This window comes from Lonchura striata, chromosome 4, assembly GCF_050655825.1.
Source record: "Lonchura striata isolate lonStrDom1 chromosome 4, ASM5065582v1, whole genome shotgun sequence".
Lineage (NCBI taxonomy): Eukaryota > Metazoa > Chordata > Aves > Passeriformes > Estrildidae > Lonchura > Lonchura striata.
Window position 1 is genome coordinate 53,653,722 of NC_140706.1, and position 18,793 is coordinate 53,672,514.

At 38.4% G+C, this 18,793-nt stretch overlaps 1 protein-coding gene across 2 annotated transcripts in view; it reads right to left on the reverse strand.

Annotated features, from left to right (window-relative positions):
• Window positions 1-5,101: 5,101 nt before the first annotated feature.
• Window positions 5,102-18,793, reverse strand: part of MMRN1 (multimerin 1) — a 40,802-nt gene continuing 27,110 nt past the window's right edge. The window contains exons 6-8 of one of the 2 annotated variants that reach the window (XM_085578135.1): window positions 13,442-15,430; window positions 7,606-7,752; window positions 5,102-6,471 (exon numbers count right to left, since the gene is read on the reverse strand). In XM_085578135.1, coding sequence (XP_085434261.1) covers window positions 6,050-6,471; window positions 7,606-7,752; window positions 13,442-15,430 — 2,558 coding nt within the window. In that variant the 3' untranslated portion in view covers window positions 5,102-6,049. The remainder of the gene's footprint in view (window positions 6,472-7,605; window positions 7,753-13,441; window positions 15,431-18,793) is intronic. The other variant, XM_085578136.1, reaches the window with a different exon arrangement.

Here is an 18,793-nt window from a genome sequence, read left to right on the forward strand (position 1 = left end):
GGACACTAGACATCTTCTCATCCATGTGCACATTTTTCTCTAACTAGAGTGTATATCACCTGATTGAAAAGTAATTTCTCCTCACCAGCTTTTCCTGTTCTTGCCTAAAAAATGGAAAAAGGATATGCACACAAACAGCAACAATGAAATACTGTGTTTGTGTAGAAATAGATTGAAAGAATGCTCTATCCCTTCTTCCAAACTAGCTTTTTGGAGTTTTGTGCTGTACTACAATAAAACTAAAATGACAGTAATTGGGGTGCCCATAGAAGTTAGCAAACTGAAAATAACAGAGGAAAGAAAAATACATCCTTATTTTTATAGCTCAGAAGAAATGTGGTGCAAGGATATTGCATCATAACCAATTTCCAAGGTCATTGCAGTCTGGTTATTCTCACAAACAGCAGGGAAGCAGAAAAAAATGCAGGGTTGGAGACATGGAAGGTGGAGAAAAGGCCGGGCTGTCAGTCCCAGCAAATGCACGTGAGTGCTGTGAGACCTGGGAGAACAATCACTTTCAGTTGGGCATTTTAACTGTAGACAATCACTCTCATATCTCTTACTTTTATTTCTCTATTCATTCTTATTTAGGAAGGCAAATATATTGTTATTTATGCACTTTTTTAACTCTTACAAACATGTCCTTTGTTATTTCCCTTATTTGTATCTTTCTTCCACAATTATTTAAGCATCTGACCTTCCTTTGATGACCACATATACTAGTTAAGTCAAAGTCCAAACCTGTATAAGCAAGGTAAGCCCACAGACAAATTGAAGGGTGGTCCTAGATCTGTATCTTCTGCTCTAGAAGCTAGGAGTTCCTCATAGCTATCATCATATTTCTGTTTAGTTCACACAAGTAATTTTACATATATAAAGGAATAACCTTTAGCAATTTTGCCCAAAATAAGCTGTATTTGATGCACATCTGGCCTCTCCTCCCAGACAACTGGTGACAGGATGAGAGGACTTGGCCTCAAGTTCTGCCATGAAAGGTTCAGATTGAGCATCATGAGGAAGTTGTTAATGGAACATTAGAATAGACTGCACAGGGAGATGGTGGAGCCACCATCCCTGGAAGTGTTCAGGAAATGACTGGACATGCCCCTCAGTGCCATGGTCTAGTTGACAAGATGGTGATCAATGACTGGACACGAAGACCTCAGAGGTCTTTTCCAACCTAAATGATTCTGTCATTCATTCCTGATGGCATTCCAGTTTCCTTAACCACATTTTAACTCTTAGTGAATCTCTCTCCTTTTTTTTCATAAGCATAGTTCCTGTTTTTCCAGAATTAAATTATTTATGATAGTGTATTAAGAAGCTGCAATAATGCAATGTATTGGGGCCAAGGCAACAGTGATCAACTTAGACCCTAAAAATTATTGATGAAAACTATACTTGAAGTCTACTTTCTTCTAGAATGTGTCTACATGCTGAGCCTGAAAATTGTCTCTTGCTTGAATAAGCTGGCAATGGCCCTTTCTTTGAAAGGAAATAATAGTACACAATTTTCTCACGTGTGTTTTTTCCCTTCAGAAAGTACCAATAAGTAGCCTAGCAATGGCTGGCTGAATATTTTTTTTTCCTTTCCAAGGCAATTTGCAGAGAATTCAGAGACATCAGACAGAGCTGAGGATAATTCTTTATCTAAACAAGCCTGTCATTTTAGGACTTTGTTTTAGTTGCCATCGTTCTTGACTTTGCTATTTGCCACTCTATATCTGTGTGGATATGAGATATACTGATTTCCAGTGGCTAAAAAAGCATTTAGAAAGCTTATAGTATTTATAAAGGACTTCTGGGCAGTTCAGATAACTTTTGTGGCATTGCCCAACTCCTTCAGATTTGAATAGCAAGCTTTCTGGAAATACTTGCTCACTGTTTGTAAACAGCCATGGTTTGTTTTGTTTGCAACTTGCTTTTTCTAAGAAAAGAATTTCCAACAGAAGCCACACCAATCAGTGTTTTCAGAAACACTGGTTTGTTTACATGTAACATGTGAGTTCAGAAGACTGTTTTCAGCTCGCAGCCACTACAGATTTCTGAGGGTGGGGAAGCAGAGTGAGGAAATTCATTTCAAGCCAGTGCGTCGGGTGTAACCTATTTATAGCAACTTCAGATAGGAAGCAGCTTGCTGATAAAGCTTTCTTACCATGCACTCTTGACTGGAGTCCCATCTGAAGAGTGTTTTATCTTATCTCACCCTTGAGAACTCCACCACCATGGAGGTCATCATGTAAAGGGGAAGAATGGCAGCCTTGCAAAGGGAAAATTACTTCAATGGAATTACTGTATATTTTAAAAACAAAATAATGATAAATATTTGTACTTCTTATAAAACTGCTGAAAACATTATTACACCAGGATGCTTTAGTAAAGTACAATTCCACAGTAATTAAAGGTTTCCATCTTCTGCTGTTGATAATGCTCTAGCATAGGAAAAGGAGTATTTGACTCAGGCTTTCCAGCAGTCAGCTAAGGATAGAAAGAAGTATGGAATAATAAAATTAAAACTGAAAAAATTGAGACATTGTTAATTGTGTGATACATCTGATGGCCTGAAGGGGTTAGTGAAAGGGTACTAGTGGAGCTACTAGGCAATTGTTTCTGCAGCCAGGTAGCAGCCACCTGATGTGCAAAGCCATGATGTACAGTTTTGTACTTTGGAAATGTCCAAATTGTTTGTGTGCTGTCTTATTTTGTTTTGCACTCTCCCACTCACCTGCCCAATTGAGATGCTAGGTGTATTCAGTTTTGTAATTGCCTCAATGCTCTTATTATCCCACTGTCAAAGGTACCCACTGATTTTGGTGGGATTTAGCTGCAGTGTTGCTCCTAATAGCCACTTTCAGTCACTGGCTGAATTCAGAAATAATGATTTCTTTCCTGCTTGCTACTACTGTTGATGTTATTATTGCAGAGAAAAAAAAAATGAACGAAACCACCCCAGATGTAGGGACAGACAGCAATACTCACAAGACAGACGCAGGCAGGCCTGGGTTGGCAGGAGAGTTTGGCAGGAGCTGTGCTGGCTATGCAGCTAGAGATGGCTTGTGAGGAAAAGCAACCGCTGGTCTCAGTGTGAATCCCAAGCATGTGAGGGGCTAGGTTCAGCTGTAACTCCCTTGGTGTAGGTGAGGAAATGACAAAACAAACTCTAGAGTAAATTGGATGGGCTTGTCAGAGCCAGACCAGACAAAATGTTGCCATGGTTATTGAGTCACCCAAATAAAGAGAACACTGTTCACTCCAAAGTACAAAGGCTCAGGATGGCTTTGGTCCCTCACAAGGCTGTAGGCAGAGATGAGCATTCAGATTTGCTGCCTGGTATCATTAGGGAATGCATATCAGAACACGGAGATGAAAACAGAGAGGTGACAAAGTGCCTCAGGAACCACCTATCCTGGTTGATGCCTAAAAAGTTCTGGGATTTCAGGCTGATTGTTTCCTATTCTGTATAACGGGCAGGCTGGCTGATTTTATTGATCCTCGCTTATTTTTCAGTGGTTTGTGTTGTGAGTCAAGCCAGCTCAAGTACAGTCACAAGCCCATAAATAACCTTCAGCAATTGATACAAAACTACCTTCACAGTGAACAATGCACATTTTAGTTTTTAAAAATAGATAAAACCAACTATAATTAGTTTGAAGATATCTGAAGAAAGATTTGAATGGATTGTTAAACAGTATAAAAAGGGAAGCATACATTTATCATAATTTTAAAATATTATTTTTCCCCATGTTTTAAATAGTAAAATGAGAATTAGTTTCAGTTGTATTTATATTAGGGAAGTTAGTCTTCTAAGTGTTACTCATATATATATGGTGTTAATCAGAATCTTACTTTACCCCAATGAATCTGTTGCTTTGTAAGAGGAGAAAAAAAAAAGGGGGAGAAAAGAGGAAAGAAAACCAGTACAATTACACAGAAATTATCTGATTGCTGGGGGAAAAGAGTGCCTGTGAAGATGAGCACCCAGCTTGAAAGATTTAGAGAGAAGGTCTTCAAGAGCCAAGAAAGTCACCTAAAAACAGAGATGCAGACTCTGGTGGGTCATTTAAATTTCACCTTCAGAGTCCTTTTCATGCCATTTAGCCATAATCACAGTAGGAATAAAGAGGACTAAGCACATTAAAATGACAATATCATACAAGGAGGGAGTGAGGCTTGTGTTCATTATATTTGATAACATTCAGTGATACAGTAGGCTGAATTAGTGTAATATCAAAGATTTGAGTGCTTACAGAAAACTGTGGTATGCAACAGGAGAAAGGTCTGTAGCACACTCATTCAGTGTCCATGGTACATTAAGAACCCATTAATTACAGAGAAGAAAGGATTTCTGGCCTCAGAAAAACCTCAAAAAAACCAAAAACAAAAACAAACAAACAACAAAAAAAAAAAAACAAAAAAAAAACAACCCCCCCCCCAAAAAAAAAAAACAGGTTTGGATTGAAAACTTTCATGAATTCTTAACTGCTGTCCTTAACCACAAGCCATGGTAAGATGCCCCCTGAAGTTGGAGGGATGCTCATGGGTGCTGCACATTTTTATAGTTCAGGTAGCCAGCACCCAGAGGCATATGACCATGGACATGCTCCAGCACCTCTGTTTCTGGTGGGGAATGCTCATTTCTGTTTGGAACAACAAAATGCACATTTATGCAACTGAGAGAAAATATTGCGGATTCTCTTATCCACATACAGCATGGCAAGAACTCGGTCATTTCATGGACATTCATCTTAAGATTTTGTAAGGTACACTATGTAACACTAAGAAGAGACTTGAAGATTCCCATGTGTTTTCAAGAAAAGTTCCTGATGGTGGAAAATAAAATAATTCAGGGAGCTCAGAAACACTCTGTGCTTCAATAGATTGGCATAGATCATAGCTAGATTTTTTCAGCTTTAAAGAAAAGGGAGTGAGACAAACACAGAGACACAGAAAAACCTGGTCAAATATCATTAAGAGGGGCAATAACCATAAACAAACCTGGTCAGTAACTAGGGGATAGGATATGAAGAAACTGTAGGAGTCTGCGACTTTGCAAAGAATGAGAATAAAAACCTGGAAGGTTTTTTTTTCAGGAAGCCAGGCATCAATTAAAAATATTTCTTTATTGGATTGGTGCTTGAAAAATCATATGCAGACTGAAGCTAATTTAATCTTGCCTCAGTAGTTAGTGAATATAATGCAGAAACAAATGATAACATAGACTTCTAGAACCCAAACTTAGAAAATACTTTGGTTATGTAATTTAATCTTGTGTACTTTATAGGTCAAATGCTAAAATTAATCTGTGTGAAGCCAATATAACAATGTTTGCTTAAAACATATCACCCAAGGAAAGTCCAGCTGTGGTTTAAATATTCCAAGCAGCAGAGAGAATCCACCAAATGCATTCTGGGGTTCATCCTATGACTAATTAAACTGCAAAAAATACCTTATTTCTAATCTGAATGTATTCCTCTTTTTTTTTTTTTTTCCTGCCAGATCAAAAAACCTTGTTTATCTCATACTGGTTACATTAAAAATAATGAATCAAATATTGCCATATCAAAGTATGCAGTGAATAATGGTAGGTTAAATGGAAAAGAAATATTTTTTTTTCCAAACAGAATACATACACATGATTATGAATTGATATAATGAGCTAAGTAGTAATCCAGCCTCTGAGTCATCAAAATCTATCCACCACTTTTGATTTGCAGTCAGGGTGTAAAGGATGATCAAATCGAGCTTTCTCTTGAGAATGATTCTCAGCAATCTTGAATGTCTATGCAAGGTACCCAGCAGAACAGGATTAGATTTCTGCTTCCTAGCCACATTATTATGAGGAAGATGCTTTGTTTTCCCCCATCTCCAACCTGTTGGTCCCTTGGGGTTGTGCACTTGGCTACAACCAAAGAACATCTTGGAGGATCGGCACTAGAAAAGCCATTACATGGGAAGCTTAGTGTCCCTAAAGAAGCAAAGCATTTAAATGCAAAGCTAAATTCACCTGCAGGTTGCTTCATTTGACTAACAGCTCACATTTAGGACTGACTTAGGTACGATACAACAAGTAACCACTGAATGTAGTTACTGGTGGATACTTGGCTGGTATAGAGCCAGTTGCCAGTCTGAGCCAGACTTCCTGACCATAATTTAACTCTAATAAAGCATTTCCAGTAATTACTCTGTCCATGTACTTGTTGTTATTAATATTTTCAGCCTGAAAAGTGAGTTTGTCTATTCCATCAATAACCAGATAGCCAGAGGCACGTGGGCTGAATGATTCAATGGTATATTCAAAAACATAGACCCCCAGGTATGGAACATGGAACTTCCCAGTTCCTGGGGCAAATGAGGCGCCGTAGTTGACATCCAGATTGTTAAATCTGATGGGTCCTGGAGTTGTCATTCCGTATGTATGAGAAGCAAAAAAAGCCACCATAGGTGCATATCTGTATGATCCTTTTGAAAAATCTGGAAAGAAAGAAAGAAAACTTTTAAGTGATGTTACATCGTAGAAAGGCTACTTGGATCAGCCAGAAGAACAAATGCAGATTTTCTGGTGTCACATCATCCTGTGGATGATAGAACTTGAGCAACTGAAACACAGTGTTCCTGTATAAACACATCATTTTATATTACATAAAAAGTAATTTTCTTCACAATTAGTGCTAGATGTATCCACCAGAGAAAAATTTAGCAACAGCAAGGGAACTTTATGTTTGTCTGTACTATGTTATCATTAAGGTAGCTTTCTTTCCAGCCTACACACCCCCTCCTAGTTTCCCCACTCCAGGATGTCTTTCATTGTTCATGTAAGTGAGCTGAAGCCAAGATTTTCAGCACAAATATTAGACAATCAGTGAGGAGGTTTAGCATTCATGGTGTTAAATGAGGGGGTAAAAGTAAATGGGTTTCTCTTCAAGCTGAACCTGTACACTATCATTCCCTGCTTCTGTACAAATGATTTAATTCACTATTCATATGCTGTCATGAGAAAAAATCAGCCAAATGACCGCTGAAAGATGCAAGATGCATAAAATTCACATTCCATGTGGCTTGGGTGTAAATTATTTATTCTATTGATTATGCTGAATAAGCATAATTTTCACTTTTTTTTTTCTTTTAAATCTTTCAAGGGCTGCATCCTTTGTTGATGGAAGCCAGAGGCAGGCCTAAAATTACTCCTTGAGGGCACAGTCCCACACATTATGGTATTTATTGGCATTTATAGAACATTTATGGCTGCATTGAAGATAGTATTTCCCAGTGATGTGATTTTAAACCCCCCCCTTCAAAATCCATGACATTGTGTTCAAATACAACTACTGCACACCCTCCCACTCTGCACATTTCATCAGGGAGCTTTCCAGCTATTATCACAGGTCCCAGACCAATTTAATCTCATAATCTGGTCATATTAAAAAAAAAAAGATCACGAGTCACCCGTGGGGACTGTCTTCAGCACCAAAACACAGGACTCTGCTGCTTGAGTTGTCACTCATTAAAGTGAAATGTGAGACCTCTGACCAGCAAATGCTCTGTAATTAGGCCCTGGGACAGAAGCCTGGACTGATCCTGTATTGCATTGCTAAATTCTGTACTTGCCAACACTCAGGGAATTGTCATTCACCAGCTTCACACTGCAGTTGACTCCTCCAAAGGGGTGGCGGCAGGCACAGACAAAACTCTGTCTGTCATGGATACAGGTTCCTCCATTCTGGCACGGGGAGCCAGCGCATGCCGAAAACTGCCCTGCGAAAGAGAGGAGCGAAACCAACAGCTCAGTTGTAATGCCACAACAGTGACACTTCCTAAGTATGCAGTATTCTGGAAAGGTTCTTTGTCAATTCACAATTTCTGCTGAAGTTCTTTGTGAGGGCCAACTGCAGTTCCTCTCCAGCTTACCTGTCTACCTGAACACAACATACCTGCAGCAATCCTCCAAGGTATTCAAGATTACCTGTAAATTCTGAGTTCTGCTGGTCTCAGAGGGTCAGGTACATGCAGTAAGAAAGAAAACCTCTAAAGAAGTTAGATCAGGCTGTTCTTTTTGGAATGAGCCATCTTTTCATTGGGTTTACCAGAAGAGATTTTGTACTGCTGGTGTACAGGTTGGACTGTCTTGTCTATGACATTTTTTACCCAGGCACATGACAAACATTGCAAGAGAGCCAGGCTCCTGGTGATGAAAGGTCCTAAATGCTATCTCAGACACTTCAAATACTTGTCCATAAGTAAGTCCCTAATCGCAGTATAGCTTTCAAGGTTGTTGTAGAAGTTTTGGATTGCAAGCAAGAAAAATTATACCAAACAGGTGGTTTTGCAGAGCACCCTTACTGAGGATATCCTTGCCTCTGTTGCCAATTAGGTATGAGCTGGCTAAATTAAACTCAGCCAATACAGAGAAATCTGTGAGACCAGTGTTGCTGAGCTCTGAGACAGTAATTACTGAGTGTAATTGAATAATATGTAGTCATAGCAGTGTTTTGCAGGAAGAAAATTCAGGTCACGTAAAAAAAATTGCTATGAAAAATTCTCAACACAAAGCATTCCCAAACCACATGTTTTTCTTTTCTCTTGCTTTGGTCAAATAAAAGTCAGATGTTTTAGAAAACAACCCTTTTCTTTGCCAGGAATTACCAGCAGAAATCTGGAAAGAGAACTCCCCACATGGTAAACCTAGGTTGGCAGGTCAGAACTGAAAAAGTTTTGCATAAAAGCATCTAGTTACTGACAGTAAAATGCTGACCTGGATTTCACATAGATATTTCAGTCATTTCAGTGTTATCTTCATTTTCCCAACCAGATATTTCAGACTGCTGCATTAAGGCAAACTGTTTCTGTGTATTATTTTAGTGCAGTGAGCAGAATGCTGAGGCACATTGCACAGCAACATTTAAATTTGCTCTGATATAGCATATGGATTTATAAACAGAACAGTCATTCTTTTCACAGAAAATAATGTCTATTCTGTAATGCCTGAAATAAAGCAATTTAGGACTGTTATGACAGGGGTCACAGCACAGGCAACTAAACATGAGAAAATAATGGTTTGCTTCTCAGATAATTGTTTGCTACATCCTTCATTGAAGTTACTTTTCACTCACATTTACCAAGCACCCACATAATTTCTCTGATATTTACCAAGCAGGCACATATTTGCCAAATACCAAAGGAAAGCAGAAAAGGAAGGAAAACAGCTGATTGTACTGACTGTATCATACTCCCAAAATACAAAAGCTTGGTGTAAGAACACAGCAGTGTCTCTGCTAATTGGCCTCTACTTATCATAATCAAGTAGGAAACCCAAGAAACAGGAAAAAGATCACTAAAAGGAAATGATAATGAGATTGAGAGTAGCATTTTGGAAGTCTGCTGTGGGGATATTCTGCCCGAACTTAACCTTGGAGTTAATTCAAATCCAGACATGGCTTTATCTACATTAAATTAACCTTCTCTGTGAAGCACTGCTTAACAGCAACTGGGAAGCTCCTCCATTTGCTAGAATAGGAGAAGTTGTGTGGGGTTTGAGTCAAATTAGGATTTGCAGACCAAGAGGCAAATTCTGCAGATCTCCACTGTGCCAATAATGTCCATGTAACTATGCTACAATAGCTTCTTTCTGCTGTCATTTCTGGCTGAGGCTGCTCCTCTGACCAGTATTTTCTCTTTTCTTAAGAAAGAGTGTCCTGAGACACACTGAGACATTGAATTTATCTCCTTGGAGTAAAAATACCAGAGGGTTCAGATTAGGAATAGATCTCCTATAAAACCAAGTATTTTATTGTTAATTAATATTTCACAACTTAGTAGTGTAGATGAGCAAAAGAGAGACTATAAATTAAAAACTTAAATTGTCACTATTACTAGCAGAGAATAAAATGTAGTTGCTAATTACACTTGATATGGTAGTAATGAGGAGAGCCAGTTAATGCTCAGTTTTGCTACTCTTTAGGAAGGCAGACAGCCAGAAGCTCTTTCGGGAAATAAACTACCAGTGCTGTGCAAACAAATCTCAAACAAATAATGAACCTCTGTCAGTATCTACCCGGGGTGTTTTAGAAGCAAAACAAATATTCAGCAATTTAATGGCCTCCTGATGGAAAAGATTGACTCCAGTAGTTCAGCTTGGAAATTCTTCTGACCAGGAAGTAACCTAAAAACATTTTCTCCGTATTCAGTTGTCAGTACCTACTTCTCAGGAAGCCCTAGGAGACTGGAAGAACCTGGAGATCTACTAAACCACCCTGCTCGCACAGGATCAAACTGGTTGCCAGCCTAGCTTTAATCACCTCTGTCTTAGCACCCTCTGGCTGATAGTGGGCAAAAAGCAAGGAGGAGAGGGCTGTGCTCTCCAGTTTTGGGTGAAGCGGAGTACTAGGGCTAATCTGAGCTACTTGGACTCTAGCAACACTGTTTCTCTGTTAAGCAGAGGTATCTAATTTTTCCTGTGTGGTGATTTTAGGCTCACCAAATTAAAAACAATACAACAGCTTCATCAACCCATTAGTAAAGAGTAAATATGCAAATTTGAAGTGTATGTCACCAAGCTGAACTGGAATAACCATCTCATTTGTGCAATTAAAACACAAGATGGAAAGCATTTGAATAGGTTAATATTTCACTTGAACTTCAGGCTTGAATGATAAAGCAACCATGGAAGCTTGCACTTCTGTTAGGAATTAGAAATCTTGTGAAAACAATATCAGAAATAAGACACAAAGAAAGTGAGAATGAATTGAAATTACCTCTCATACAGGTGCACTGTTTGAAATGCATAAATATAACACAGCTTGACTTTCAGTTATTCATGTTGATGGGAGGTTGGCATAATCTGAATAAAGCAAAACCCACAACCAATACAAGACATGCAACAAGAGAGTACATTCACATTTGGAAAGCACAGCAGTCTCTAGATTCCCTAGGGAGCAGCACTAATAGCAACAGGAAAATGGGAACTGTGCTAAACTGCCCTCATGCTGCATCACTCATTTCTGCAGGAGAACAGTGCACTGCAAAGTAGGACCAGTCACAACCCAAACCCAAGACTATTTAAGAGTTATTGTGTGTACATATATGCATATTAAATATATATATATATTAATGTTGTCATCTCCTCTTAGATATTGAAGCTGTCTTAAGACAATCACTTTTTTATCCATCCTGGGTTGCTGTTACAGTCAGTGTCAGGTGAAGTGTTGGTGCTTTCACCCCTCATACAGTTATTGCAACCTTTATTTGATGTAGAACTTTTCTTAAGTTTATTCCACAATTTGGGGAGTCTGCAAAATTTTATGTCCCTGCATATGCAATGCAAACTCACATTGTTTTCTTCTGATTTCAACAAATCACTTTAAAAAGTATTACCTCAGGGTCAAATCCTGAGTACATTCAAGCCAGTTAAACCCCATATCTGTTAGAGTAGGTTCAAATATTGAACATACTGGAGTAAATGAAAATTGTCATTCAACTCTTCCTAGAATTATTTCTTTAGGTTGTAAAAGGCAATCTAAGATTAAATACATTTTATAGTTAGCCAGTTATGCCTTAGAATTTCTTCTATAAATTTTAGTGAAGGCAGCATAAATCTCCGGTGGTGTACTAGAACTTGCAAGAAAAAGCTTTCATAGAGGAATAAAATCCACTCAGGCAGAAGATGGATATTTGTTAATTAGGGTAATGGTCTTACTTCTTTAACTTACAGAAATATAATGTGTGGCTTTGCTAGGCATGAAATTTGTTAAGTACAAAATCTCATTACCAATGGAAAAGTCAGCATAAACATTACTATGTAGAAACATCATATAAAAATAAGGCTTCTCCACATCTGCAAAGAACTGCACTGTCTGCAAGCAAGCATATAACTAATGCTATCAAGCAAGTTATTTGTTAAAATTGAATGTAAATAATAAATGGGAAAGATATTAATTAATCAATATGGCGTGAAAACCAGAGCAGGTGGCATCTTCCCATGCTCCAGGCAGGTAGCACTAGTGATACTTTCCAACAAAATACATGGTGTGGGAAGGATCAAAGATAACTCTCATTTTCTCTTAATTTCAATTTTGAACAAATATTTTGATTTTCCATCCTGTGCAGTGCCAGTAACAGACATAAACCAAAAAATTACTAAGGCAGAATTGCAATTTTGAATAGTAAAATATTCAAATTACTTTGTGCATTTTTAAGTGTGATTGCCTCCTCTAGTAGTTGTGTCCTGTCTCTGAATAGATAACCAAGGACTGAAATCCTTCAATGGGGATGACTTTTGTCAGAAACCAAACTACTCATGGGATTATGGCTTTAAAAAGGATCCTTTCCATTGATCATTGAGAAATACTGCCCCTAGGATGGGAAGGGATGAACAATTAAAGTGAAAAGGAAGGAAAAAAGCATGTAAAGTGAAAAGGATATTGCCCGTGGCCTTAGAACATGAACAAGAGTAATAGTTGTTACTACTTCTACATCTGCTTGCAGTAGGGACAAAATATTGGTTTAGAATTGTTAGAAAGTTTAAGAGCACTTTACAGAAAATATTCAGGTCTGGATCTTCAAGAGTATTGGGATGTGACTCTGTTATTAAGAAATCTTAATTTTAATATGAATTAGAATAATCTCAGTATTTCAAGTCACTAATCCACTCTTCATTTTCTATATTGTGCCAAAAATTATATTTCCATAAAACATTATCTTGTGCTTGTGATTTTCACTCAAGTATGATTGCAGAAGTCACAGCTCAAGAGTTTATACTCCTCTGAATTAATTCATAACTCATTTTACATGATGGCATTTGAATTTAAGTTCAGAAGCAGATCACACTCAGAATTTCTGTTTTAAGAATGGCAGCTCTTGCTTAGCTGAGCTGCTCTCCAGGTGGACTAGAGCCAAATTTACTTTACCGGCTGGATGCCTGCTTTTTCAGGAACGCACTTCTGTCACTGCACTTCTCAATGAAGTCCTGAAGTAGCCAGCAAAAGCCTCATTACAGTAATTTTTGTTCCCTTGCTTCAGGTTTTTGATACCTTTCATCCCTGCTGACACTGCAAAGTCTTGATCCATCTTTCTCTCCCAGCTTGCATACATTTTTTTCTACTGAAATTGCTAATTGAGATGCAGACATAAAATTCCTGTTCTTTAGATTTTATCAAAACTGTAACTTTTCAAAGGTCAGGTTCTCAGCTGAGTGTGTGTGCATATATATATATATATATATATATCTTAAACTGATCAGACAGGTATTTTTAAGTTAAATTGAGTGCAACATCTCATAAGCAAAATGAATTCTATTGTAAGCAAGAGACTCATCTCTGAAACGCTCTTTACAGCCATCTTTAAACTTTTTATTCTCAGTCAAGTTCTGCCACCCAGTTCATCACAATCATAATCACATCATAATCTTTATAAAATATACCTTGATTTTTAGTAGAGTAAAAGGCATTACCTGGATCTATTGCATTATCTATGTTTCTCTGGCTTCGGCTTGCCAGGCTCGTGGTGGCATTTCCTGACACTTTTTTTGCTGGAGAGGGTTTCTTTATAACTGGTTTTGGCTGTTTCTGAAGTTTGGTGATGTTGTTCACTGCGTTTACCATTGACATGTCAACATGCTGGGTTAAATTTGTCAAAATAGTTCCTGCTTTTACTTCAAGCACAGATTCAATGAGCTCCTTGAGGCCTCTCTGCAGCAGGGGGATATCTGGCTGAGCCAATTTAATGAGCACAGGGATGCTCATGTTCACTTTCTGGATGGTCTTGTTGGTGTCCTGGCACAGCCCCCAGGCCTCACGAGCAGTCTTGTTCACAAGTGGAATGATGTTTGAGAAATGGATTGACTTGGCTTCCAGGGCCTTGATCCTGGAACTCAGTGCCTGGAGCTGAAGTGAGACCACATGTTCTTTCTCTGTTGAGTCAGCTTTGGTATTTTTTAGAGAGACACAATTGTTTGCCAAAAACTTGGAAATTTTTGACTCTACATTCAGAAGGCGAACCTCATGGTCCTTTGAACCCTCCACAGAGTCAAATAGTTTTTCTTCCAGACGGTTGATATCTTGCTGCTGCTTTTCCGCTTTTGATGATGTATCATTTAAAATAGAGAAAACTCTACTAAAATTATGGAGGATATTTTTGTCAAGGAGTACAGACTCCTTGTAGGGAAGATCAGAAAGAGATGGTGCTACTTGTGAATTAATTTTGTATCTCTTGTCATAAAGCAGTGACTGAAGGGATTCATTCAACTGTTGGAAGTGGGGAATAAAAGCGAGGAGGCTGTCGAGTTCCTCAGTTCTGTCACAGCAAACTTCAGTCTCATTTCTTAGAGCATGTATCATGTCTTTCAGTACATAATTATCTTGAATAGAATCGATAGCACTATTTACTACTATCATGGTCTTGTTTAATCCATCCTCTATTTCAATGGAACATTCATTAACATGTCTCTCAAACATTTCCTGATAAGCCTGAGATTCATTTTTAAGTCCTTCCTGAGCTTTGAAAAGTTCCTTCAATGCAGAACTCATTCCATCAATGACAACAGTGAGGTTTTCAAGTTTCCCTTTCAATTCTTTAACTTGGATTTGTTGCTCATACTCTGAAGTTAGACTAAAAGGTACCCCTTGTTCAATCAAGGGCTGTAGGATCTCCATATCATAGCACAAGTCATTAATTTGCTCATTCATTCTGTCCATCTTATTGCCCAATGGAAGGAGCACATCAGAAAGGCTCTTGTTTAGCACACTCACACTCTCTTGGACTGCTGCCAGCTGTGATTGGAAATCTGTCCTGCTTTCTGACAACATGTCGTCACAGACCCCCAGAACAGAGCTTCTCTGAATTTCCAGCGCAACACTGAGATTGCTGAGCTTGCTATCTTGCACTCTTAAGTCATCATAGATCTCCAGCACCATCATGCCTTGTCTCTTTACTTTCTCATACAGTGTGATCATGTACTCTGTAACATTGTACTCTGTGATTTGATCGGCAGAGGGGAGGTTTTGTCTTGAAGACTGCTCAGTTGTTAACAGTTGCTCATGAGCATCTCTCATTTCAGTAAGGGTCCTATTTAAAGATTGATAATAAATTACATTTATTGACTGTTGATGCTCCAAGTTAACTTCCAAGGACTTCTGCTTTTCTTGTAAAGCTTTCACAGGCTTCTCACAAGTGAGGGCCATTTCCTCTCTCATCTGCACCACATGACTCTTCAGCTCCAGCATGTCAAGCACTGTTGGCCCACTGTCTTTCTCCTGAGCAAATTTATTCTGGTTTTCATTCAGATGCTTGACTAATTCTTTTGTATTTTCAAGGTCACTTGACATGCTAGACATGGTCTTGAAAATTTGAGCCGTGCTTTCTTGCATTTCACCTCTAAATACTTGAAAGTGTTCTCTGACTACATCTTTAATTAAGTCATTGATACTTCTGGATTTGAGACCTTTGGGGGAAAGGAGAAATATGGAAACAATCAAGCCAATCATGTTTAATAAAATCCAAGTTTTTCCCACAACGTGAGTCAACACAGCACTGCACAGAGGTGAAACACACATCCCTGCCCCAATTTACCTACATACAGAGTAAAATGTATAGCTGAAAAACGTAGAGGATCCTTAGAGTTTATATATAGCTATAATGTTTGAGAATTCATCCCTGTTTCAACTGAAGTCAGTGGGACTTTTGCTAGTATTTTTAAAGGACAAACTCAAACTCTACATGTAGTACCAGCTTTGACCTCTTACCTAAACTGTTTCTGAGCACTGAAAGGGAAAAACATCTGTATGGTTTTGTGGCTTGCTCATAAAAAAATTGTGTCCTTTTCCCACCAGGAAAGTAAGGCAAAACAAACAAAAAAAAAAATCTGCTTTACGAGATTATGGTCAAGAAATGAAAGCAGAGATTTTTACCTTCCTACTGTATTGCATGTATTAGGTGATGTTGCAACACACAATTGTGAGAAAGAAGCAAAATTTAAAAAATAGCCTTGTTGAATAGCTAAAGTTAGTAACACAACTGCTGCAAGATGCAGGCATTTTAAAGGTAGGAACTTTAAGTCTTGTATACTACAACTCCTTAAATAGCTCCTAGGAATTCTGATTGTGAAAAGTCCTAGGCAGAAGTGAATGTGTGAATTCTGTGAAAATGGGTTTCCCGTATAGCCTTAGAGAGATCAAGACCCATAAAAGAGTTCTGTATAACATATTTCAATCAATTAGAGCAGTAGTTCTGCTCTGGTGTGAGAAGAGAAGAAATCTGATTAATTTATTCTTCAAAGGAAGCTCCTCTGTCTAACTAAAACACTGAAGCATTCTTTGCACAATTTTTATAAACCCTATGAACATTTGCAGCCAGACTGTAATATAATGATTAAACTCTTCAACCTCTACAATGCCTCAATGACCACAGGTTCTCTGATTAAAGCTGTATTGATAAAGGCAGAAATTATATGTTTCCTTCTTCCATTTGATTTTCAATTAATTCTACAATCTGGAATTTATTTCTTCATCTCTAAAACACTGAGGCATGCCTTCAAAACTTAATTGAAAGCACATTCTCAGCAAATGTAGTAAAGCATCAGGAAATCAGGCCCAAGTTCACTAGCCCAAGAAAGAGCCACATCAGAAATCTACCACAAAGCTTCCTAAGAATTAACCTCCATTATTGTCACCTGAGGTCCCAAATGTCCCAGCAATTTTACATAAAGTATAATAAACAACAGTGATAATATTGAGATTACCTTTATTATCTTCCTTTTAACTACTTTTTAACTCAGAGCAAGTCAGTGACTAGTCAGATGCATGTACATGGATAGGCATGTGTACATGCATGCTGAAATATCTGAGAATAAAAGTGTCCTGGCAGCTGAGAGGAAAGGCCAACATATGAGCCAAGTTTAAAAACTGACATGTTGAGAAACCATTCCAAGGGATGATTTGGTCTGGTTACTTTCTGATGTTGAAAAGTATTCTGTGCTCCCAGAGACACAATGTGCTGTGAAGAAAAAATAAATGGCTTGGAAAGAACCAGGGTCACTCTAAACTTTCTGTGAGGAATCAAATTTGTTCATCTTGGCAACAAATCTTGATAATGGACCATTCATCTGTGAGAGGCATTCCAGAAGGTCTATACCAACCTTTTCTTTCAGTGACAGCCAAGAAGGTGCTAGTCTCACTCCCTGCTATTCCAGCTTCATGCAGTTGGATAGTGAGCGCAGTATGGAGCTCAGCTCTGCTTTTCAGGTGTTCCCCTTACCAGGGGAGTGTGGAGCCTGCTGAACCAGACAGATTTGGATTTCTCTCTACCTTGGTTTCTGGCTAGGACAACTGGGTAGCTCGTAAGCAAAGTGCAGCAGAGGCTGTGGGAGCACACTTGGGCACACAAAGATCTGACCCAAACTTGGTGACAACTGGGTATGCTTGAGCTGCAAATACATATGTGCACTCATGGATGTAACTCAATTTCTCTGTTGCTCATTTTGAAATAGAAAGGTCCAAACTACCTGTGAGCGTTAAAGATCTCTTGCACTTTTTATGAGATTATAAATTTTAATTTTAGCTTCCTGGCTGAAAAACAAAGGGTTTTACTACTCTGTGTCAACATATACTGTCTTTGCAGTTTCAATTATTTGAAGAATAATGAGCAAAGTAAATTTACATACACAGGAGACTGAATTAAGGTTATATATGCAGGTGCAAATGACATTTCTGACTTGGAAGTGACTAACGCTCCATTACTGAGTTCATTTTGAAAGGAGTGTACGTTTTAACATTGAAGAGGAAAGGTATGTGTTAAATATGGAGTTAGAAGAGGAAGAAAATAACTCTGCAGGAAGTAAGCAGAGTTTTTTATATTAAAAAGAGCACAAGGTTATTTTCCCTAAGTAACAAATGGGAACAGCTTCCTGAGTACCGAAAGCAATTTTTAAAATGCACAACAGGTTTCATTAACTAAACAGAGGAGCATATCAGTTACTCCAGTGAGTGTAGCCCTCTATCAGCAGATGACATGTGTGTGTCACTGAAGTCATAGATGAAACCAAGAATTAAAAACTTTTTAAACTGTATTGAGTTGTGTTGTCACAGAATCAGACCTCACTCCTAACAAACCTTGATACAAAGCTGGGCAGAACTTAAAACTTCTGTGATAAGAAAGAAGGTCATGTATGGACTGTGAGAAAAGGACCTGGCACCAGAGGAAGAAAATGGAAAAGTAGGTGAAGAAGGAAAATGCCTGAATAGCATAAAGCAACTACAGACTTAACTGTGCTTCAAAAGCAGATTGTTGCAGGATGGCAGTGGTACTGGGAAAGTAGTGGTTTGCTTCTGGTGAGATTCTAAGAGTAATTTATAGTAAGGTAGAATGTCCAGTGTTACAGTGGATAGTATGGGAGATACTTTCAGGTCCAGCTACTTTAGTGTGAGAACCCCAGCCTTGCTCTGGGGTCTCATATGGTGGTAAAATTCGTCCTCCAACCCATGGGTCCAAAGAAAAACTCCACAGGCTTTAGCTGTTCGGTCTCAAGGCAGTTTATTGCTAGTTATCTAACAGATTATGTTCTTGGACTGCGACTATTTGATCAGAGGCCTGGGTAGAGGCACACACACACACTGACATCCTCTCTATCTGCTGTCTTCTTCATCTCTCTCCCCGCCCAGGGCTGCTGCTATCTTTTATATGTTATATTACGTATAACATGTTTACAATTATTCCCCAATACCTACTACCTACGTTACCAAGTGTTTTTCTACTCTAAACCAATCTGTGAGTGCCAGCATCACTAAGAACATGGAGGTAAGGAAAAAGA